The sequence below is a fragment of the Fundulus heteroclitus genome, chromosome 15 (genome assembly GCF_011125445.2).
Source record: "Fundulus heteroclitus isolate FHET01 chromosome 15, MU-UCD_Fhet_4.1, whole genome shotgun sequence".
In the NCBI taxonomy this organism is placed as follows: Eukaryota; Metazoa; Chordata; class Actinopteri; order Cyprinodontiformes; family Fundulidae; genus Fundulus; species Fundulus heteroclitus.
In genome coordinates, this window is record NC_046375.1 from 26,135,570 (window position 1) to 26,160,828 (window position 25,259).

Sequence of the window (25,259 nt, forward strand, 5' to 3'; positions counted from 1 at the left end):
AAGAAATAATGCTGTTGCTGCTGAAAAAAGCTAGTGGCAGAGAATTACTGATCACATCAATTTCACAGAGAATTAAAGCTGTACTCAGAGTTCACTCAATAAACATAAAAAGGGTGCCTGTGTGTGTGTGTGTGTGTGTGTGTGTGTGTGTGTGTGTGTGTGTGTGTGTGTGTGTGTGCATGGATGGATGTGTCTAGGTGTGACCCGACAGTAATAAAGGACACTGTAGTTAATCAAGATTAGACATAACATTTTTGATTAATCAGGTAAGGTCTAGGTATAAGCTATTGTCATGTTTAACCTTAACCAACTAAAGCATTCACTAGCTATATCCAACATATGCAATTAATGATGGGATGACATGAGTTATGGATATATCCATATATAGTTATGGATACATATCAGTTATGAATGAACATAACTGATATATTAATTCATCCTTTTTCCAGCGTTTGGCTCTACGTCACCACCTAACCTGACTCAAGCCAGACGCATGTCGCTCCACCTAGCTCACGTCTGGCATGAGTCAGGTTAACGTCACCCAGCGTCAACTAAAGAAAATAATTGATGCCAATTTTCTCGTAGGTGTATCTTTGTGCCAGCGTCATTTAGTTAATATATATATATATATATATATATATATATATATATATATATATATATATATATATTAGATTAAACTAAAGGTGGCTGTATAAAAGTAAAGAAATGTGAAAATGTGATATGGCCCTAGTATGGGGTGCCAAATATAAAATTTCAGATAAAATTCTAAAGCTGATATATTTTGATTATTTAGCTCACTTTTCTCACATTTAGCTCACTTTTCTCACATTTAAGACAAAAATTCATGATAAACAAGATCTTATATGCAATTGTCAACGATATGTTTATAAAGTAAAATAAATAGTTAAATGTTAAATCTAAATATTAAATCTATATCTAAATGTTAAATGTTAAATCTAAATGTTAAATCTATATCTAAATGTTAAATGTTAAATCTAAATGATAAATCTATATCTAAATGTTAAATCCATATCTAAATGTTAAATCTATATCTAAATGCTAAATGTTAAATGTAAATGTTAAATCTATATCTAAATGTTAAATGTTAAATCTAAATGTTAAATCCATATCTAAATGCTAAAGCTATATCTAAATGTTAAATCTAAATGTTAAATCTATATCTAAATGTTAAATGTTAAATCTAAATGTTAAATCTATATCTAAATGTTAAATGTTAAATGTAAATGTTAAAGCTATATCTAAATGTTAAATGTTAAATGTAAATGGTAAATATATATCTAAACGTTAAATCCATATCTAAATGTTAAATCTATATCTTAATGTTAAATCCATATCTAAATGCTAAATCTATATCTAAATGTTAAATCTATATCTAAATGTTAAATTCATATCTAAATGCTAAATCTATATCTAAATGTTAAATCTATATCTAAATGTTAAATGTTAAATCTAAATGTTAAATCTAAATGTTAAATCTATATCTAAAGGTTAAATGTTAAATCTAAATGTTACATCCATATCTAAATGCTAAATCTATATCTAAATGTTAAATCTAAATGTTAAATCTATATCTAAATGTTAAATGTTAAATCTAAATGTTAAATCTATATCTAAATGTTAAATCTATATCTAAATGTTAAATGTTAAATCTAAATGTTAAATCCATATCTAAATGCTAAATCTATATCTAAATGTTAAATCTATATCTAAATGTTAAATCTAAATGTTAAATCTATATCTAAATGTTAAATCTAAATGTTAAATCTATATCTAAATGTTAAATCTAAATGTTAAATCCATATCTAAATGCTAAATCTATATCTAAATGTTAAATCTAAATGTTAAATCCATATCTAAATGCTAAATCTATATCTAAATGTTAAATGTTAAATCTAAATGTTAAATCTATATCTAAATGTTAAATGTTAAATCTAAATGTTAAATCTATATCTAAATGTTAAATCTAAATATTAAATCCATATCTAAATGCTAAATCTATATCTAAATGTTAAATCTATATCTAAATGTTAAATCTATATCTAAATGTTAAATCTATATCTAAATGTTAAATGTTAAATCTAAATGTTAAATCTATATCTAAATGTTAAATCTAAATGTTAAATCTATATCTAAATGTTAAATCTAAATGTTAAATCTAAATGTTAAATGTTAAATCTAAATGTTTCGAAAATATGCAAATTGACCATGCCCACTATCGGGTTCTCACCCACACCACTGACCTTGGATCAGCCATGAGTATATTTGAGTGTCATGGAGAAGAAGAGAGACGGAGGGAGGTTATTTCTTTTTAGGAAGTCATCATTTGTCGGAGGAATGTATTTTTGCTCAGAGGAGTGACAAGGTAAGTCATGCATATACAGCAAGTCCTCTACTTGAAATTTGATCTATTCGGCAGTTATTATTTATAGTTAACAACTATGCTCTGGATACACTTGCATCACTGTAGTACCGTCTCTGGCTCTGTTTACACGGTGAAAACAGGTTTGCGTTGCCTTTGTACTCTCCATTTACACACTACAAGGTTTAACTGTTGCTTAGGGGGACTTTCAGCTATAGCTGTGGGTTTATTTACAACAGTCCATGCAGGAGTTTTGGGACAGATGGCTCCACCAGACTCAGTAGACCATCCACAAATGAAAAGTGAAAGATTCATCCATCCATCCATTCATTTTCAAACACGTCTATCTCTGTTGGGGTCGTGAGGGGTGCCGGTGCCTATCTCCAGCTGTCAATGGGCGAGAAGCGGGGTACACCCTGGACAGGTTGGCAGTCTATCGCAGAAATGCCAAAGATGACTCTGCTAAATTACACATTTACACCAGAAGAGCGAATCACTTTTAAGTTTTTTTTAAACACTGCTAGGGGTGCCAAATGTAAAATTTCAGATAAAATTCTATAGCTGGTATATTTTGATTATTTAGCTCACTTTTCTAACATTTAGCTCACTTTTCTCACATTTAAGACAGAAATTCATGATAAACAAGATCTTATATGCAATTGTCAACAATATGTTTATAAAGTAAAATAAATAGTTAAATGTTAAATCTAAATGTTAAATCTATATCTAAATGTTAAATCTATATCTAGATGTTAAATCTATATCTAAACGTAAATGTTTAGATGATCCGGCTAATTGGGTTCGAACACACCTGTTGTTTATGATTAGTATGGCTGGATTGAGTTATCTGAGATAACTGCGCGTTCATGCGTTTGTTTAAAAGGGGAAATGTATCGATAATAGAAACAATAATCAGCAACGCTGCTATTGGCTGTTCAGCATGGCCAAAGAACGCCCACAGTTTTTTTCCCAAGGAGAACAAGAGCTTTTAATGGAAGGTTATGCCGAATTTGTGTCATTAATTAAAACAACAGATAACACCTCAAAGTCTGGTAAAACCAGGAGAGAGGGCTGGCAAAAAGTAGCAGACAAATTACATGCATAAGTACTGTCCATGGTAGATGTTTCTATCACTTTCTACAGTATGTATATTTGCATTTTAATAATTTCATATCTACTTTGTTCTTTTATGTCAGAGCCTCCACAGGACCCACTAGAACGTGGGGACAAGTAAAAGTGAAGTACAAGTATACTCTACAAAATGGTAGCCTTTAATTATTAAACTGTATTTTAAAAAGCCACTTTTTCATACTTTTAAAGGCCACTGTTGAATTGTGTGTTTGTCTGTTTATAACAGCCACCAAGAAAAAGCCTGAAAAAAACAGGTTCATTTTACTTTTGTTGCATGAGGCATGTTTCACCCTTTCTGTTGTAGTATTTTGACCTGAAAAAACACAAATTAAGAGGAGAAATTGAACTCCACAACTTGAAAAAGAGAAAAATTGCACTAGAGATCAAGTTGCTTCAAAAGGACCTTCAGAGTAAGTTCTAATACACCATTTCACAGTAGTATTGCTGACTTTAAATAACTATCTCTTATTGCAGGCAAAAGATGACTTGCTGGCTTTTCTTTATAAAAAAACTGTTTAAATAAAACAACAGGAACTAAGCATTATTTGTTTCATCTTTTATTAAAGATTAAAAAATCGTGTTCCACAATTCTGTTCTGTCCTCTGCCACTAGGTGGTCCAAGTGCACTGGCTGGACAGACTTCCCTATTTGGTTGGCCATTCAAAAATGGTGCTCCACAATTCTGTCCCGTGCAGCTCTGCCACTAGGTTGGTCCAAGTGCACTGGCTGTACAGATTTCTCTATCTCTTCCGCTTATATAGCTGCGATCTACTCCTGTTTACATGAAATAAGCCTGCTTGCACACATGTTGCTATGACAGCAAGTCCAGATAGGGTGACCACCCGTCCTGCGTAGCGCGTGCGCGAAAACAGCGTTTGAAGCCCAATTCATGTGTCCCGCAAATAAGACCGTGTCACGCATAATCAATGCTTTCTAAAAAAAAAGTTGGTCGCTCTATCCTGGAGCCCCAGGCAGCCAAACGAACATTACTTGACAGTTCAGTAGGCTTACGCTACTGCTGCCACACCCACCTCTCAGTTGAACTGCTGACTAGGTTGCCAACTTTTTCAAACGCACGTGCATACCAGACACACTGGGAAGAAACTTTTAGAGGCGGACTTTCCAAGTAGTAAATGGAGAAAGAGACAGAGTCTAAGGCATCACCACCAGCAATTAAAAAGAGAAGGTGTGGGTACAACAAAAACTGGGGAAATGAATATTTGTCCTGCGCCTGCCTTTACCAACATTCAAGTTCACCATCCTTCCTCCCTCTTTTCGTTCTGTGAACCTCTGGAGTTGTGAGTAAAGACTTTTTTTCACAGTTCCTGTGGTGTAGAGCAACTACAATTCATGTTAATCTTTTAATTTTAAATTATCATTTATTTAAAGTGAATGAATTGTAATGAAAAATAAATAAAATTAACTAGCTAAAGTAAATCGGCATTGGAAGTGCATCTGTTCATTGAATGTTCAAAGTATTATAAATCTTTATTTAGAAAGAAATACACATTGGTTGGCCTATTCATGAGCATACATCAGCAAATACACATGTTTATGGGATATGGCAGTATTAATATACCATGTAAGGTGGTATGTGCTAGAAATGTGTAAACCACTATCAGTGAGTCTGCCCGTGAGGTGGGGGCACCGCCGCGCCAAGCAGTGTCCCACTTTGTCCCTCAGAAACATATCCCTTGTCCCCCCTTGGGCTTATTAGCAGGTGGTCACCCTAAGTCCACAATGAGTGTCGAAGAACCAAACAATCCAAGATCTGACCATCTGCACACACAGAGGGTGTTTTCATCATTGATAGAGTTAAGTTTAGTAACCCTTTTATCCTGAAAAAAACAACAACACAAACACAAGTTTAGACTCTTCTCAAAGAAAGAGTGCAGAGGGCCAGAAACGTGAGGTCGTTTTCATCACAGTCTCAGCTCCAATCTGCCCTGGCTACCTCTGTCTCTTTTTATTATCTGTCTCTTATTATTACCTTTATTATCAGATATCAAAGAAGGGACAGGAGGAGTCAGGAGTTAACAACATGGGGGTTAAGAAACAAAAGAAAAGACAAGGGGGTTTTAATACATTGGGTTTGCACACAAAGAGGTGTAGGATTAACATATACAACAAGACATTCCTTGTCTCGGAGAAACATCTGTTTCTTCCTGTGTGAAGTTAAAACAGTAGAACATTCCATAATAAAAAGGAATTATATTCACATTTCTTTAACAATCATTGCTGGGGATTTTAACCAGGCAAATATGACAACTGTTCTCCCTCATTTCTACCAACACGTGGATTTTGCAATTCAGGGAGAGAATACTCTAGACCAGGGGTTTTCAATAGGTGAGACGCACCTCCCCTGGGGGGCGCCAAAGAGTCACAGGGGAGGTGCGAGAAGACAGAGAACAAGAGAGAAGACAGCGCTGCTGCTCAACTCTGTGAAACTATGTAGCAATATTCGTGCCTTCTGTTTGAGCGCGCAGGAACCAATCCAAGCGCGCAGTGAGACAACTCTCAACGCTCAAAACCGGTCTGGCGTGCGCTCAACTCTGGAAAATTCTTCTCAACCCACTGTCCTTGCGGTGAGTTTCATCTCTGCTCGCGCGCTACTTTGCTTGCGCGCACCTGCTCGTTCCATGCTAAACACCAGCTGTGCGTTCGCTCGGCTGTTTCAGTCAATCACAGACAGTTTTTCTTCCATCCAATCAGAGTATGGCTTGCAAATACTGCATTCAGATGAATTCAATCAAAATGTTGCAACCTTTGGCAGAAGTTACTAAACATCACCGTGGGATTGAAGAAAAACAAATAAAAAGTTTAATATTTTAGCCTAAAATATTTAGGCTAAAGTATTTAGACTAAAATAATAGAGTTACTAAGTGAGTTGTGAAAAATGTTTTTGATTCTTTTCTGTCCAGCTTCTGGGAGGTGATGCAAAAGTTTATTCTGATCATAATCATCATCAATGTCATCATTATTTAAAGATCACTTTTCACACGAGATAAAACAAAGTGCCAAACATCAGAAGTACATCAGACAAGAGATAACAACTAATAAAATACTCGTTTGTTAAAATAGCAATAGGTCTAAGTTGTGTATAATTAGCCTAAAAAATAAATTGGAATATGTAATATGTTGACGTCTGTTAAATTCATCTTTTTTATTATTATTTAAGTTGACGTCTCCTGTTGACGTGAGTTCAGTTTGATATTGGCATCTGTTTAGTTCAGTTTGTCTGCTGTTGAAAACAATCGTTTATGAATTTGCTCTAATGACAGTTGAATTGACAGTTGAATTTTAAAACGAAGCCCTCAGTCCTTGATGTTTCAGTAAAAGTAGCAGGTAAAATGGAAATATTTGGATGGACTTTTTATGAATAGGCCTTTTTTATGAATGTACTTTGTTAAAAGAAATACAATAAAAAAACATGTGTTGAGCAATCAGTTGTTTTTTAAACACAGCATTCCAGGAACACAAAACAGAGATGCATTTACTGCAGGGAAATGTGTGTGGTAGGTTTGTGGTTGGGGGGGCGGGGGGGGGGGGGGGGGTCGTGGTTATCTTTACCTATTCCAAGGGGAGGCTCACATTCAATGAATTTGAAAACCCCTGCTCTAGAATTAGTTTACACAAATATTAAAGCCGCATTCAAGGCAGCCATCCGCCCCCACCTCGGCTCTTCAGACCACCTTTCTGTGATGCTAATTCCTGCATACAGGCCACTGCTGATCAGAGCTAAACCTACAGTGAGGCAGGTGAGAGTGTGGACGGAGAGAGCAATGGAGGCGCTCCAGAACTGTTTTGAGTGCTCTGACTGGGACTTGTTCAAAGCTGCAGAAACTTATGAAGACAAGATCAACATTGATGAGTACGCCGTGACTGTGTCAGCCTACATCAACAAATGCATTGAGGACGTCAGCACCACTAAGACCATCATCACCCGAGCCAACCAACAACCCTGGATTACTGAGGAGGTCCGTCAAGTGCTAAAAGCACGGAACTCAGCCTTCAAGACTGGTGACAAGGAGGCACTGAGGACAGCAAGAGCCAACCTGAACCGTGTCATCAGGTTAGCGAAGCGGAGCCACACTAAGAAAATCCAGGGGCTTTTCCATGACGCCAGCTACACCAGGAGCATGTGGAAAGGCATAAGGGCGATCACTGAATACAACACGCCCTCCCCCCGGTGGGTGAAGTTGATGCTGACTTCCTTAACAGACTAAAGAACTCCTTTGGGAGGTTTGAGGCACTAAACAACACTCCATCAGTGAAGACTGTCCCCCATCAGGAAGAGGAGGTCCTCTGCCTTGACACCGCAAACATGTGGAAGACTCTGAGGAGAGTAAACCCGCGGAAGACCCCAGGTCCCGACAACATACCTGGGCGGGTGCTCAAGGAGTGTGCAGGTCAGCTGGCAGGAGTCCTCACATACATTTTTAACACCTTGCTGGACCAAGCCACAGTGCCTGCATGCTTTAAGTCTGCCACCATCATTCCGGTGCCGAAGAAACCTCAAGTCACCTGCTTCAACGACTACCGGCCTGTTGCACTGACTCCCATCATGATGAAGTGCTTTGAAAGGCTGGTGAAAGAACACATCGTCTCCAGTCTCCCCCCAACACTCGACCTGTTCCAGTTTGTGGAACCGCTCCACTGAGGACGCCATCTCCTCCGCTCTTCATCTGAGCCTGACACACCTGGAATAGAAGAACACGCACGTGTGGATGCTGTTCCTGGACTTCAGTTCAGCATTTAACACCATCATCCCACAGCAAAAAACTAGAACATCTGGGCTTCAGCAAACCTCTTCGCAACTGGCTGCCAGACTTTCTCACCAACAGACCTCAGTCAGTCCGGGTCGGACAGAACACCTCTGCTGTCATCACCCTCAGCACAGGCTCCCCTCAGGGCTGCGTCCTGAGCCCCCTGCTGTTCACTCTGATGACACACGACTGCGTCCTTAGGTTCACCACCAATCACATCGTGAAGTTTGTAGACGACACAACCGTGGTGGGCCTGATCAGAGACGACAACAACCGGGACTACAATGAGGAGGTGGAGTAGCTGGTGGGCAGCCTGATCCTGATTGTGGAGAAGACAAAGGAGATCGTCGACTTCAGAAAGAACCGGCCTCACCACGCTCCACTGCTCATCAACAGCTCAGCTGTGGAGGTGGTCAGCAGCACCAAATTCCTGGGGGTGCATATCACGGACAGCCTCACCTGGTCTGTGAACACCATGTCACTGGTGAAGAGGGCACATAAGCGATTGCTCTTCCTGCGGAGGATGAGGTAGCCCACCTGCCCCCGCCCATCCTCACAACCTTCTACAGAAGCACTATAGAGAGTATTCTGACCAGCTGTCTCTCTGTGTGGTGTGCAGGCCGTTCCTCCTACTTGAAGAATGTGAGGAGTGGTGAGGACAGCAGAAGGGATCATCAGGGCTCCTCTCCCCTTCATTAAGGACATTTCGTCCCAGCGCTGTGTGTCCCGAGCCCATATCATCATAAGAGACCCCTCACACCCCCACCATGGACTGCTCTCCTTGCTGCCCTCTGGGAAGAGGTTCTGCAGAATCCGCTGCAGGTCCATCATGTTATGTTCTACATAACTTTAAAATGTAATAAAGCTCAGGAGGCAGGAGTATGCTCAAACGTCTCTTTACTTCACTACTCGCGTAAGCAAAAAAAACAATACATCCGGGTTACTCGTCATGCTCCCGATTAAACTACGGGGTGCAGGAGGGACATTCATAACAAACATGACATCTCCTCCCCCCTTAGAATAGAAGTTCCCATAACACAATTGCCACTAATCAAAATTATATATCACAAAATAATAAAATAACAGTGACATGGAGGAGCATAAAACAATTTTTTTTATTTTTATTTTTTATTTTTTTTTTATAACAGACACCCAGATGTGCAACCACACCAACAGAACCTACGGGTGAGGGTAGACTGCCTCACCCGTGACGGCACCCCTGGGTATTATTCTGCCCCAGATGATTGGGTGTGCCGTGCTAAAGAGCTCACAAGTCCATACGTTTGGGAGCCCGTCGCTCTCTTTCTGGATACCGCCGCTCACGGGAAGGCCCCGGTACACTTCCTCTGGGAGACGCAGATAGTGGCACCAGGTGTGGGGGTGGTAACCCCATCAGCGCTTCTGGCAGAGGATCAAGTACAGTTTCCTCCGAAACAAGGGCACCCCCAGGAGCTGCCACGGTGTCCACACCCTCGTCTTCCTGGACCTCCCCACTGTCAACCATGGGAGGCGGTGTGGATGTTGGCACTGAACTCTGTAGGAGTTGGTCGACATGCCTCCTCCACATGCGACCATCAGCAGTCTGGAGGGTGTATGACACAGGACCAGTCTGCGCCACAATGGTCGCTGGCAACCATTGTGGACCAGCACTGTAGTTTCTAGCTAACACGTGGTCACCAGAAAAGAACCTCCTCTCCTTGGTCTGTTTGCGTTGCTGTACCTGCTTCTCTTGTTGTTTCTGAACAGTGTCTTTCACAGCAGCGGGCTTTAGCAGGTCAAAATGAGTCCGTAGGTCCCTCTTGAACATCAGGGATGCCGGAGAGGCCCTGGTGGTAGCGTGGGGAGTATTTCTGTAATTTAACAGAAATCGATGCAGCCTCAGATGAAATGACCCCTGCCCCTCAGAGGTCTTCAGCGCGTGTTTTACAGTTTGGACAAACCTTTCGGCTAAACCATTGGTAGCCGGATGAAAAGGTGCCGATTTGATGTGCTGCACCCCATTCACTTGCAAGAAAGTAGACATTAATTCTGACACCAGCTGGGGCCCATTGTCAGAGACCAACTGCATAGGGCATCCGAAATGGCTGAACATTTCCCCAATCTTCTCGATTGTTTTGGCTGCTGTGGTGGATTTCATGACTGCCACCTCTGGCCATTTGCTATGGGCATCCACGACAACCAGTAGCATCCGCCCTTCCACCGGTCCCGCAAAATCCACATGTACCCGCTGCCATGGTTCTTCTGGGAACTCCCAGGGGTGCAGTGGTGCTAAGTGGGGAATGCTCCGGGCCCTCTGGCATACGTGGCAACTCTTTGCTACACTCTCTATTTCTCTGTCCACTCCTGGCCACCAGAAGAAACTCCTTGCCAATTCTTTCATGCGCACAATCCCACTATGGCCTGCATGTAATTGTTTCAGAACAGTCTTGCGTAGCGTTGGTGGAATGACCACCCTCCTCCCCCACAGCAAACATCCCGACTGTATTGTCAGTTCCGTTCTCCTTGACAGGTAAGGCTGAAAACCTAGAACATCACTGATGGAATGGCCTTTTGTCACCATATCCATGACCCCTGCCAGCACAGGATCAGTGCGTGTTGCCCGTTTCACCTGTGCAGCTGTGACAGGTGCACCCTCCACCTGGCTGAAGTAGAAAACCTCTTAACTGTTGGTTTCCGGCTTGGTAACAGGTAGTGGAAGCCTGGATAGCCCGTCTGCATTTTGATGGCAGTCTGCTTTGCGATATTTGATCTCATACGAATGGGCCGATAACAGCATGGCCCAACGCTGCATTCGGCTCGCTGCCAACGACGGTATGCCTGAATGTGGCCCCAAGATTGTTGTGAGGGGCCTGTGATCAGTAAAGAGAGTGAACCGCCGCCCATACAAATATTGGTGGAAACGCCGGACTCCAAAGACAATGCTCAGAGCTTCTCTCTCTATCTGTGCATAATTAGCCTCTGCTTTGTTCAATGTTCGTGATGCAAAGGCAATAGGTCTCTCTTCCCCGTTAGGCAGTATGTGAGAAATGACCGCTCCCACTCCATAGGGAGAGGCGTCACAAGCAAGTTGTATGGGCAGAGAGGGGTCAAAGTGTGTGCCCTCCGACTTCAACAATGTATCCTTAGCCTGCTGAAAAGCCTTCTGACATGCGTCAGTCCAGTGCCAGGCTTTTTCCTTACAGAGAAGGCTGTGCAAGGGCTTCAGTATGGTTGCTAAGTTGGGTATAAACCGGCCATAATAGTTTAGTAACCCAAGGAACGAGCGTAGCTGAGCCACACTTTGAGGTGGTGGTGCGTCAGCAATGGCGCGGCTCTTGGATGGGGCAGTGTGCAATCCCCTAGCATCGATAACATGCCCCAGATATTCGACTGAGGGCTTGAAAAATTCACATTTGTCCTTACGCACTCTAAGGCCGTAGTCCTGTAACCGCTGGAGGACTGCATCGAGGTTGCGTAAGTGTTCCCCGTCAGTGGCTCCAGTGCAAAGGATGTCGTCGAGGTAGCATTGCACGCCAGGGAGACCGTGGAGGATTTGGTCCATAGCGCGCTGAAAATGGCTAGGGGCTGATGTGATGCCGAAAGGCAGCCAACAGTATCTGAACAGGCCTTTTTGTGTTGTTATAGTGAGAAATTCACGGGACTCTTCTTCGACACTCATCTGCAAATAAGCCTGATTTAGATCTATTTTGCTAAACTTCTGGCCATGACTCAGTCCAGCAAAAAGATCATCGATGTGCGTTAGAGGATATTGTTCAGGAGTGAGCACCGGATTCAGCGTCACCTTGAAATCGCCACAGATACGGATGTCTCCGTTTCTTTTAGCCACCGGAACAATAGGCGTAGCCCACTCACTGATAGCAACTGGCTCCAGCACGCCACTGGTGATGAGGGCCTCCAGTTCAGCATCCACCTTCGAGCGTATGGCATACGGTACAGGTCTGGCTTTAAGAAATTTTGGCCTCGCATCTGATTTGAGACTAAGCCTAACGGTGATGTCTTTCATGAGGCCTAGCTCACTTTTGAAAACGTCTTGATGCCTCTGTAAAACAGCCGTTAGCTCACTGGAGCTTGGGGACAGCATTTTCACGGTTTGCCAATTTAGTTTCAGGTTCTCTAACCAGACCCGGCCTAAAATGGAGGGACAGTTTCCTTGAGCCACATAGAGGGGAAGTGTCCCCACTTTGTTGTCGCTTTGCACGGTGACGTCAATCATACCAGCCATAGGCACTGGTTCACCAAGGTAAGTTCTAAACTTGGTGTCTGAGGGCCTTAAAGCCAAGTGCCCTAGGTGACTCTTATACACCTTTTTAGAGATAATGGATGCTTTGGATCCAGTGTCAATCTGCATTTTTACAGGGTGTCCTTCTAGCAGGGGTCTTGCCCAATAGCCCTCATCATCTGCATCCACTTTATTTATTTTCAGAGTATGTATGCTCATCTCCGACTCTTCATCAGACTCACTAGACTGTTAATCTTGCCTTACTGTGTGAACAGGTCTTTTTTTTCTTTTCTTTCTTGTAGTCCTGCCTGTTTTCAAACATTTTGTCGTTATTCCCATTTCTGGTCGTTTTGCCAACACTTCTTTTACTTTGGCATGCCCGCTCTATGTGTCCCCGTTTTCCGCAATGGTGACAATCCATATCCTTACATCTGCACGTGGTTGCTAGGTGACCCATTCTGCCGCAACGGTAACATGGTCCCTGCGTGTTCGCTCTGTCTGAGCTGCTCATTGCATGCACTTTGGTGGTTGCGTGTAGCTGTTGAGCTTCTTTTGATGCCATTTCCATAGAAAGACTAATGCTGATGCTGAGGCTTTGTCCAATGTTAAATTCTTTGTGGTGAGCAACCTCTTCTGTGCTGCTTCATCTTTGAGGCCGCACACTAGCCTGTCTCGCAATGTGTCGTTTAGAACGTTACCGAACTCACAATGTTCTGCCAATTTTCTCAGCGCCGCCACAAACAAAGACACTGACTCTCCTTCTTCCTGGTCACGTTTATGAAACCTGAACCTCTCAGCGATTAATAATGGCTTTGGTGAAAAATGGTCTGACAAAACTTTTACTATTTCGTCGTATGTCTTTTCCCCAGGCTTTGTGGGTTGAAGCAAGTCACGTAATAGGTTGAAAGTTTTTGGTCCCATCACAGCTAGGAAAGTGGGCACAATTTTGGGATTAACAATGCCGTTGGCTTGGACAGTATGAGCTCCATTGTTCAACATTTTCGTCAAAAGGGCCAATATTACCAATAACTGCCGCCATTATTGGTGTTGGTTCTCTTACTTCAGGTCTGCTCGTGTTAGCACTGGCACTGGGCTCCGTGAGCTGCTCGAACGTCTCTTTACTTCACTACTCGCGTAAGCAAAAAAAAAATACATCCGGGTTACTCGTTAATTAAACTACGGGGTGCAGGAGGGACATTCATAACAAACATGACACATCAGGTTCTGCAACAGCTTTTTCCCCATTGCTATCAGACTGTTGAACTGCTGAACCATAAACTGGACCACAATTGCTAGAATTTTTTGCACAAATGCCTTTGGCACCTTCATTTTTGCACATACAAATGGTTTAAATGTTCTCCTGTACACTGTGAACGCACATTGTCTCTTTCTCCTGCACTGTTTACATTTCAATTGTTTACTTTTTAATCACTGCTGCACTTTATACTGTAATTTACAAGCTGTATGCAACGGAATTTCGTTCTGTATGCACTCTGTACATACAAAATGACAAATAAAATTGTCTAAGTCTAGGTCTAAGACAGGGGTGTCAAACTCATTTTGGTTTAGGGGCCACATACAGCTTAATCTGATCTCAAGAGGGCCATATGAGTAATTGCAAGATTAAATAGAACTAACAAAAGTGGACTTGTTGTTGATTTTTATATTTAATGAATTTCACTTTTACACAATATATTATGAATCACCTCAGCGTATTTAAGAAAAGTATGTGCAATTTCAACAATACTTTTACTCAGTTAAACATTTACTTGTGCATTATGCATAAGAACTGATCACAGTGATTGTACAATGTTGAAAAACAACAAATCTTTTGGAACTTAAAAACACTGTCCTGCATGACAAAATACATCAAACAGATGTATTTTGTTTGATATATGAAGAAATGATTTGAAATCAATTTTCCACATCTGAAGCTCAGTGCTACCATTAGCTGATTAAAACACAGCGCCCCTGTGGACAATATAGGAACTGCAGATTTTCAATTAAATGAAGTACATGTTGTTTTGAATAATTGTTTATCATTCTCTTCCTTTTATCTCCTCTTTCTTTCACCTTTTCTTTTTTCTTCTTGTTCTTCCTTTCCTTTTTTCCCATTGTAGTGTCTATATCATTTGAAATATTCGCCGCATGAATCATGATAAAACTATTCACATTCATAAATCAATCGGAGCACAAGCAGTACTGCTCCACTTGTGAAAGTCAAATCTGATGAGGTCTTTGTAGTATTAAGCCAGCAGTTCTTATTGCCACATTGTCAGACAGGACACTGGAAAAAAAGATGCATTTTTTATTTTTATTTTTTTGAATAATGATAAGGCATTTAGCCACCGGGCCGGACTAAATTGTTCAGCAGGCCGTATGTTTGACACCCCTGGTCTAAGATAATGCCAAATCGTCAACAATCAAATCCAGCTAACTGATTTAGCGACGTATGAAGAACGGGGCCCTGGTGCTCCGGAATGGCCACACCCACACACATGATCAGACCTGTGCAGGAAACCTGAATCAGGCGGTGAACACAAGCATTACTAACCAACTAGCGAGGGCAGGGCGAGACCAGGTCCAAAGGAGAAGTGAGCAAGCACTGGGGAAGAAACACATGCAGGCGGTGGAACAAGAAGAGCCGTTCTGGCAGGTATATATAGGGAGAGTGACAGGTGACCTGGGTTGAGCCTGATTAGTAGCAATAGCAGGTGGAACTAATTATGGAGAGTGAGTGAACGGTGACTGAGAAAGGTGGAGCATGGAATAGAAAAGATTAGACACTGTCAGCTGTCAGTCAACCTGCACTTTGCCTTCTCTGACCTACTGACTTCTTTTTAAGGAAAAAAATCCTGATTGTCCCATCTCTGTTTGTCTGTCAAACTTCTGGTTAGGTGCCAGATCTTCATCACTTGACCTGTAAGTCTGTTGTTTTTTGTAATGTTGTGATTTATGTACACGGTGAAACTGCAATTGTATATGGAGTCTTGTGTATTTTTGTTTGCTGTGGGTCAATTTGTGTGGGTGCCATTACCTGTCCTGTGAACGTTGGGAAACAATCCCAAACACTTTTTGTTGGGAGGGGGTTTGAATTAATTTGTATATTGTCATGGTTGGGTTTATGTATTTTGCCCACATAATGGGGTCTATCACGCTGCCACACATGTAGGACCTTGGGAAGTGGGGACATCGCTGGGGAGCGGGGATGATATCCCAGCCCTTCTGTCTTGTGGTTTCCTTGGCCCCAATATTATTGTACAACTTGGACATTGTACAATTTAAATCAGTTAAACCCCTCCTAACTGTTGGCCACAATCCTGATGTGAAATGCAAGAGTATTTTTTTGTAAGAAAAAATTAAAAGCAAGAGACAAAAGTATCCAAGCAGGTCTGCATCTACCTGCTTGTCTATCTAAGCACACCTGCTTAAAATCACCAAGCCCTGCAGAGTAAAAAGAGTGTCAGTTTAAAATAAAGTCTTCACTGTTTTACATTAAAAGCAACTCCTTCAGTTAAATGCAACCCTCCAATACGCTCATATATTGTGCAGTAAGACAATTTTCTGTTGATCAATAAAAAATGAAAGGAAACCCTTCTGATTAAATGAATGATAATCAGCTGCCAAAGATAGAATCACTCGGCAGGTTTATTGTTTTGCAAACAAAATACATTAGAAAGGTCCCGGTGATGGGGCGCGCTCGTGGCGCAGCGGGTAGCGCGACCCATATACGGAGGCCTTAGTCCTTGACGCGGTCGACCCAGGTTCGAATCTGACCCGACACCATGATTAGTGCACAGGTGTGCCTTGGACTGCCCATAATAAAAGGCCACTCTGAAAGGTGCAGTTTTGTTTTATTAAGGGTGTGGGTGGGAGCAAAAAAAGGGAACAAAACCAAAAGTCTTGTGTTTATAATTTTGTTGAGTGTAATTTCTACAGTAGATAAATTGATGAGCTATTTTCTATGCCAACACAGCTAAATAATAATGGGGTCTGACAAATAAGCACATCAGAGGAAAAAACAACTAAATTTTAAACCTTGTAAATTAATTAGGATGCTCATTTCCCTCTTTGATTGCAGGGCCAACTTTACATTACAGAAAAATTACTTTCAAACTATGTGTATAAAAAATGAAAGGTTTCGAAAGTATGTATTAAATTGATAAGTTTAACATAAAAAGGACCGCTTTCAGTGTTCTAACACAAGTAAACCCTTAATTACACCAAGTGGTTAATTAATAATTCCAAAAAACATACAATGATATTGAGTAGATCCAACAGTACATTATTTTATAGAACATGTTCCACCAGAGCAGTTTCAAAACAAGTTATTTATTATGGTAAATTATCCACTAAAGTTGATATCTTTGGATTAGAAGTAAAATCATGACTCACATTTTACATGAATTTCTATCCCAAAGAATCCTTCACTCAGGTTTCAATTTAAGCTTTAACAATTGTAATAGTTATATTACTTTTTATTTCCTTTTTTAGTCTTTTTTCCAAAGCTACACACTTGTATGTTTTTCTTCTTTGGTTTACAGTTTAAATGCAATTCCTTATATAATGCTTTTCATACTGTCTTTTAATTTTTGAAAACTAACAATTTTCCTCTATACTAACTGTAAAAATATCTGTTTTAATGTGTGTTAGTGCTGCGATAGACTGGCGACCTGTCCAGGGTGTACCCTGCCTCTCGCCCGGTGAAAGCTGGAGATAGGCACCAGCAACCCCCGCGACCCCATGAGGGATTAAGCAGATCAGAAAATGGATGGATGGATGTGTGTTAGGGGCCAAGTTTGAGGGAGGGCGTTATTGTATTTTTTTTACTTTCCCCCCTGCATTACACATCCTGTGTAACAAACCCCCATACATACATAAATACAGGACACCTGTACACTTTAAAATGGCAAAAATTAAACAACAGCAGCCTGTCATGTAGTAAAAACAAGTGATATACCAGTGTGTTAAAATTCCTTCATAAAATCCCTTCATAATATCATGGTACAGAAGTATTTATTTAAGCTACACTAACCATAATTTCCATTTGAAAAGCAGCATTAGCAAATAAATTAAACAAAAGAATTTGACAAATTTTGTGCGTGACCATGCACACATGATTTGTACTGATTTTAGGTGTTGGATGAGGATTCAGAGTTGCTGTTTGAGTTTGATACCGGTGTAACTCTGTAAATATCTGGAAGACAAACAAAACATTTGTGAATACATTTCTTAAATTCTAGTTAAAAAGGATGACAAATAATATAAAACAACTTACTCCTCCCACGAAGGCGGTTTATGATATTTAGTCCGCTATTGGAGGAAATCCCAGCACTTGTGCTCTGAAGTAGAAAGTAGGTGTGGGATAAATTGTTGTGGGAAAAAGTTAGCATTATTTGTATTTCATGAAATCCCAGCTCTTTATCAGTAATCCAAAAGGTAAAACTGATCAAGCTATGAAAAAACTATTAACATTTATTGTCAATGCAAAATTTTATCTAATGTTTTTAAATTAGAACTTACCCTTGTTCGATTAGAAGTAGAGCTTAAAGCAGGCACTTTTCGTAAAATAAGAGAACGGATCTGCAAACAAACATTTCAATGTAATCCAATTAACAATTCGTGTCAAAAAATAAATTATAAGCATTGGAAAAAAATTGTCCAGCACAAAAGATGGAATTAATTCTTGTCTTAGCTAAGATAATTCCCTCATCTGCAGGGAAGTATTTTCATAATGTAGAAATATGAGCTACATATTTTTACTAGATCCGTGGTTTAGATCTGTGATCTGGAAATCATTATGGATCTTGATGATTAATTTACAGTCTATATTTTAATCTGAAAAATTTAACAAATAATATATCTCACTTATTTATAAGTTGTATCCAGATCCTATCAGAAGCATATCATAAATGCAACAGGGGCATAGATGTGAAATTAGTTTGGGGATCTGATTGTTTAATCAACTTGAATTATCTGTTTCAGGTTGAAAAGGTCATAAAACAAATCCACTGGTTTTCACAAGTTACGGTTAATTATAATTTTATCTAATATATAACATTTTGAAATTATACATACAAATTCAAATACATAAGTACATTAACCAGAATTGTTAAATTAGGACGCAAAAATTTTAGGAATGCCATAGAATTTGAGAAACTTGGGCGTGGGAGGGATTTGGAAAAACTATGGAGAGAGACTTTCGGTTGGCCTCAAGGATGTTCTGGAAAACCGTTCAAGCAAAGGGAAACAGGGTCCATCCCAAGCTGTTAATGCTTTGGGAGGGAACCTGCAGACTTGGACCGAGGACATTATCAGGTGGTGGAAGGAGCACTTTGAGGATCTTCTTAAACCGGTCACCATGTTCCATGAGGTGGGGGCAAAGCCTGAGGAATTGGGAGAACGCAATTCCATCACTGGCTCAGAGGTCGCCAGGGTAGTTAAAAAGCTCCCTGGCAGCAGGGTGGCAGGTGTGGATGACTTTTGGCCTGAGTTGTTGAAAGGTTCTGGACATTGTTGGAAAATGCAGTGGTTTGTGTGCCCTAGGCAAAGCTGTAAAAAGTCAAACGGATAGTCTACACCTCCAAACTCTCTTGAGAAATGTAGCAAGTTAAGATATATACAGTTGTGAGATTGACCATTACAGCCGTGAAGACCCTCTGTGGAGAAGGTATATATTTTTTCACAACAAAAATTACTTTTGTGAAGTCAACATACCTTGGAGTCAAATAATGTCCCAAACACTAAAATGAAGAAACCCTGAGAAAGTTCAAACATTACTTTAGTAACAAAGGACAACAACAAAAAGTAATTACATATCATCAATAAATTGGTGTCCTATTTCTTATTAAGTTAAAATACCTGGAGTGAATTGAAGAAAGCAAAGGCAATATGGATCCCTTCATTTGTTGGGGTCAACATGGTTCCAATTCCCAAACACCAGGTCAGTCCGAATAAAGGAGTTAGTATAGCCACACATCTGATAATGACTACCAAGGCGTGTTTTTCATCTGCCTGGGCTGTGTTTCCCGTACTTCTTCTTCTCAGCATCTTGTACAAGACCACAATTATTACCAAAATATTGAACACAACTATGGTCAAGGCAGGGATCACTAAGGCCAAGAGGGCCTTAGTCTCCGTCCAGTTTAGCCAACAAGCCTGATCTTCCCTCACGTATCCATTCCCAGGTGCAGTGGCAGCAACTGTAGTAACAGCTATAATCAGAGGGCAAACATATCCCACAGTTAAGCCAATAGCAAACATGGCCCATTTGGACATTTGGGAGAAGACCATGACTGTTCGATATAAGAGCAGGAGGCTTGAAACAAACATCCAAAAGAACATGGCAAGATAGAAAAAGTGCATGAAAAAGGTTGCTGCACTACACGGTCCCACTGGCACTTTGTAGTCTTCATCTGGGTTTTCTTTTGGGTTCTTTGCAATAGAGGCTCCAATGATGAAACAGATATTAGCAATCAGCAGGGACAGTGCTGTGTTAACAATGGCAACATGGCGCATGAAGGCAGTGCTATTTTTGGTTAGGGCTCTCCATACAATTCCTTCAATAAGGAGACAAATAAGTAGGCTGATCATTGATATCCCAACTCCAATATAAGTCATTATATCCAGTAATATTCTGATTGATTCAGGGATATCAGTTGACATCAGAATGGAGAAAGAGGTGAGGTGGTTGCAGGTGCAGGTTACAGTATCATTTATGTCTGAAACAAACTCACAGCCCTCATCATCCCAGGCACCACGTTTATCTAAGAGGTTAAAATTCCAGAAGACACACTGTGGGTCCAGTTCCAGGGTGGTATTGAGCTTGTTGTAGCTTAAGGTGACGTTGCGAATTTTTTCATTTATTTTGACAAGTAGAACAGCAGCATTGATGGCGTTTCCAGTGTCAGTTTCATTGCTGGTGTCATTAAAAAGGCTAAAGTCAAATGAAGAATTCCGTGCTGGCAGAACATTATTCAAGGTGGAGAAAAGAATGGTGGTGATGAATGTGTCATCAAGGCCTGTTGATGGAATGGTTATGGAAACAGTGGAGTTTAGTTCTTTCTTAAACGAGTCTATGAATGTGGTTCTCCTGAGCTGAATCCGTTTAGTATTTATTTCAAATGTTCCATTCAGTCTTTCAGAAATTGTCTCCAATGAACCCAACAACAGTGAGCTCGAATTTTGTGTTTGATTTGAATTCAGAAAGTTCCAAGAATCCTTTGCATCATCACTAATGATAACATCAACAGTATCCAGTACATTCTGTAGATGAAGAAATATGTAATGAATATCCCAAACACAAAACCACATATTATCTATGAAAAACATATTTAGAGGACATAAAATATACTGCGTACCTGCATGACTTCTTCTTTTACATCTTTTGAAACATTTGCAATGGTATTTAGGATATCAACAATAGCAGAGATTGTCGAAGATGATTTAGTGATTTGTTCTTCTTCTTCATCGACAGCGTTACTTAAATCTTTAGTAAATTCTGGAAGTTCTTCTTCTTTCAGATCCTGAATGAATGTAAATTGAACAACAACAAAAGGCATATAGTTAGTGCAAATGAGGTAAGAAACAAATGAGCAGCTATTCAGATGAATCAAACAAGCTAGGGCCATCTGGCCAAGGAGATGTGCAATGAGAGGCCTCTACAGGCCCAATACTGGCCCCATGATGTACAGTAGGTCCAGGGACCTGAAATATCACAGGCCATTTTATTGTTGGACTTTGCTGCTAGGCATAGGTTGCTGATAAACAAGTTTGAGCACAGTGTTTTAAAGAAATGTATTTGGGACTGAGCCAAAAAATTGTAACTGATTTAGTAATTATAAATGTTTTATCTTACAGACATGCTACCTCTGTAACTGACAGCTTTACTTAAATATTTTGTGAATTCTGGAAGTTCTTGTTTCAGATCCTGAATGAATGTAAACTGAACAATAACAAAAGGTGTATAATTAATGCAAATGAGGTAAGAAAAAAATGAGCAGCTATTCAGATGAATCAAACAAGTTAGGGCCATCTTGCCAAGGAGATGTGAAAGGAGAGGCCTCTACAGACCCAGTACTGGTCCCATGATGTACAGTAGGTCCAGGGACCTGAAATATCACAGGCCATTTTATTGTTGGACTTTGCTGCTAGGCATAGGTTGCTGATAAACAAATTTGAGCACAGTGTTTTAAAGAAATGTATTTGGGACTGAGCCAAAAAATTGTAACTGATTTAGTAATTATAAATGTTTTATCTTACAGACATGCTACCTCTGTAACCGGTTCTGGAATAAGCAGAATGCAACTCAGCAAGCAATAAACCTGATTTAAATATTGAAGCTAAATATAGACCTGATTTTACATGACTCGACAGTTATTTACAGCCAAGGTTTAAGTCTATATATTTCGCCTGGTCTAAAAGGGGTCTAAGCTTAGATTTTAAATAAAAAAAGGCCTGCAAAAGAGTCTGTAAACTGTGAATAAACTTCAGAAAGTATTAATGGAAACTCACAGGACGAGTCATGACTCTGTTATAACCTAATAATAGGGGTCATCTCACATCACGTGTCTCCTCAGAGTTAAAAGAGGAAAGCGTAATTTTTATTAAATGGCCTGATCAAATGCTTCTGAGAAACATTGAGCTGTTTTTATTTTTTTTTCTTGTTTGTACAGTACTGGATGCAATTGTTCTGAAAATCCATGTACTGAAAAAAGCTGTTTACACATTTCAATGTTCCTGCGTAGGTAGTGAAGCTGAAGGAACCAAAGTTTGGCCTTTATTCAACAGTGTTTCAAATAATGAAATATCTAGGAGTCATAACATAAACGGGTATTGAATGTATATATATTTGGATAAACACAAAAATATGTTTGTAATTGTTCATTGCATAATGTCATTAAATTACATTATAATTTTTTTAAAAAGAGGACCCACCCAATTCTGAAATAATCCTTGTAATGTAATAATGCCATACCATAAAGCAACAGAAATGAATAAAAAATGTGTTCAGATATTTTATTACATTTTGCGGTGATTATTACAAAATGAGGTTGCAGTGAAATTTTGCTATATTTTGAAGTCCAAATTTATCCCGTTATTACATAATGTTGCAGTATTACATAATGCAGCATTACAAGGTTCCCATATAGCTTTAACGTTGAAATAGGTGTAGTACTTACTAGGTATCAACCATAAACATGTTTATAAGGTATCACTGGATCATTGGTCCACATCTCTCAAATGGCATAATCAGAACTTATTGAAAAATATGGAATATACCTACCGCTGAATCAATTAGTAATTCTTTGATTATGGTTACAATGCAGGTGTCTTCCAGAAGTTTCCAGTTCCTTGATTCCAAACACTTTGCAGTCTTGGTCCCTGTTTGACCTTCTTCACACTTTCCTTCTGCTATGTCATTTACTCTTCCAGGTCCATACTCCGCATCATTGCAGATAATAGCTGAAAGGTTAAAAATAACAATCAAGTCAAAACAACAATAAAACAGCATAAATAAAACAACATTTCATTCTTTGCTCTTACGGTCTAAAAAGATTGTCAGACGTGTTTCTTTTTGATAGCCCTCTGGATTTTCAGCTTTGCATGTGAACCTTTCCTCCTTAGGTTCTGAACAGCTTTGCATTCGGTATTGATAAGTGATGCAATTTGGGACTGTACTTAGACCTGCAAACATTTTGGATTGTGTTAAAAATGACAAAAACTATCCCAAGTGTCTAAGAAATTGGAATTTGTCTATTTTATCCATGAATGCTTAGTAAAGTGCTTTGAGATGACATGTTTTATGAATTGCCGCTATATAAATGAAATTGAATTGAAATTGCTTACCAGATGTTAGAGCTGTTAAACCAGAAAACCAGTTGACTTTGTAAGGGGACTGGACACAGCATTCAATCGGTACTGTCCCTCCAAGGTTACATTTAGCAAACATTGTAGCCTTTACTTGCACATTGGGAGCTGATTTGATGTTTTTGTCAAGTACCACATCCCCATCCTGGCGGACTGAAACTGTTTGTCCCCTTAACGTGCATTGATACTTTCCTAAAATTAAGAAAAGTATAATTAGTAGTTTTACTCACCAACCATAATTTCTAGCACAAATGAACAAGCGCTGCGTGGACATAGAGGCCTACCCATTGTAATTAAAATATGTCACCTTTGTTGGGATTGCTAGGAGATACAAAGCTAGAGATTTTGAGTTCTTGTTTCACTTAATTTTGATATTAATGGTAAGTTTCACCTTAACACCACTCAGTCCTTGTGACTGTGTTTAGATTTGCATGTTTACAACATTGATCATGAAACCTGTATCAAGACTGTTGTGGTTTGTCTGAAATCACTTAATTTACTGATGCTAACAAATAATTCTGCAGTGTTGCTCTCCCTGTGTCCCCTAAAGATCATAAGGGAGGCAAATTGTAATACGTCAAACAAGAGAAATGCTTTCTTACAGCCATGTTGCAGTGTGATAATGTCCCTGTTTAAAAGATAAATATATAAAATGTTTAAATTTTTTGCACATTCAATTGAAGGCGATTTGTAGCTTTGCTTAAAATTTGTTTCACAGCTTATATTTAGATTAATAAGATCTACATACCCACAAATCTGCACACAATTTTAAACAAATAGGAAAACTTCTGAGAAGGACAAAAAATAAATGTAACCAAGTAGTTTAATATTTTGTTGAACCAAAAAAAATTGTGTTCAGAAAAAATAAAAAATCACATGCAAGGCTAAACTTTAAACCTGGCTAAAAGTTGTATAGCCAGGACTTAGAGAGGAAGTACTTAGCACCAGTGGTGAGAACAACGCAGGAAATTGTGGGGCACCGTCTGTGGGATCTAGACTCAGTTTACGCAGAACGAGTCCAAAGAAGGGCCAGACACATCTCCACTGATCCCACCCACCAATTCAATGCGCTGCTTGCCCCTCTTCCATCAGGTAAATGCTTCAGGAGCCTCAAAGCCAAAACAAATAAACTTAGAAACAGCTTCTTCCCAATAGCTGTGAGGGCAATTGTCTTCTGATGGGAGACTGCAGTCCAACACTTTAAAATCACCCCACTGTCACTATCCCATCATACGTTACAATCACCTTAATGTTACTGCCTACTTGCACACTATAATTTATGAACATCTAAATGCACACTGCTGTAATGAAGCCTCAAACTATCATTGCTCAATAATCACCTTACTACCTTATTATCTGTATAACGCAAAAAAAAAAAGTAACCTATGTTCATTGCGTATTTGTGAGTTTTTTCCTCATTACATGTAATGTAAACTGGAGAGGCCAATGAGAAATTTCACCACAGTAACACGTGGTGACAAATACAAATATTCCTGATTTCTGATTCCTATATTAATATTTAAATTGTATAGGAACTTCTCATTCATTGCCTTTTCGAAGAAGTCGGCTTTAACTTACCAGCATCTGCTCGAATGACGTTGGTAACAGTCAGTGTGAATGGAGAGTTAGAAGAAATTATATGTCTCTTCGATGAAATTACCCGCTCATTAAATTTCCACTCCACTTTAACATTGTTTCCCAGATTGAAACCAGGAGGATCACATGTCAGTATCATGGGTTTGCCAGTATAAGTGAGATCAGGATTTAGTGTAATTGGTGTTTTACCTGCAAAGAGAGTCAAATAAATAATTAGGAATTGATTTCTGCAAAACAAAAATATAGATATAAAAGAAACTGCTGTACACTTACTTGAAATCTCTGGAACATCTAT

At 39.7% G+C, this 25,259-nt stretch overlaps 1 protein-coding gene across 1 annotated transcript; it reads right to left on the reverse strand.

Annotated features, from left to right (window-relative positions):
• Positions 1-9,220: 9,220 nt before the first annotated feature.
• LOC118566221 (adhesion G-protein coupled receptor F1-like) lies at positions 9,221-20,865 on the reverse strand. The gene is made up of 10 exons (XM_036147646.1): positions 20,860-20,865; positions 19,361-20,764; positions 19,217-19,258; positions 18,023-18,082; positions 17,778-17,841; positions 17,677-17,696; positions 12,062-12,190; positions 9,724-9,862; positions 9,562-9,626; positions 9,221-9,244 (listed from the first exon to the last, which is right to left on the reverse strand). The coding sequence occupies exons 1-10, from the start codon at positions 20,863-20,865 to the stop codon at positions 9,221-9,223; spliced, it is 1,953 nt and encodes a 650-aa protein (XP_036003539.1).
• Between the last annotated feature and the right edge of the window lie 4,394 nt (positions 20,866-25,259).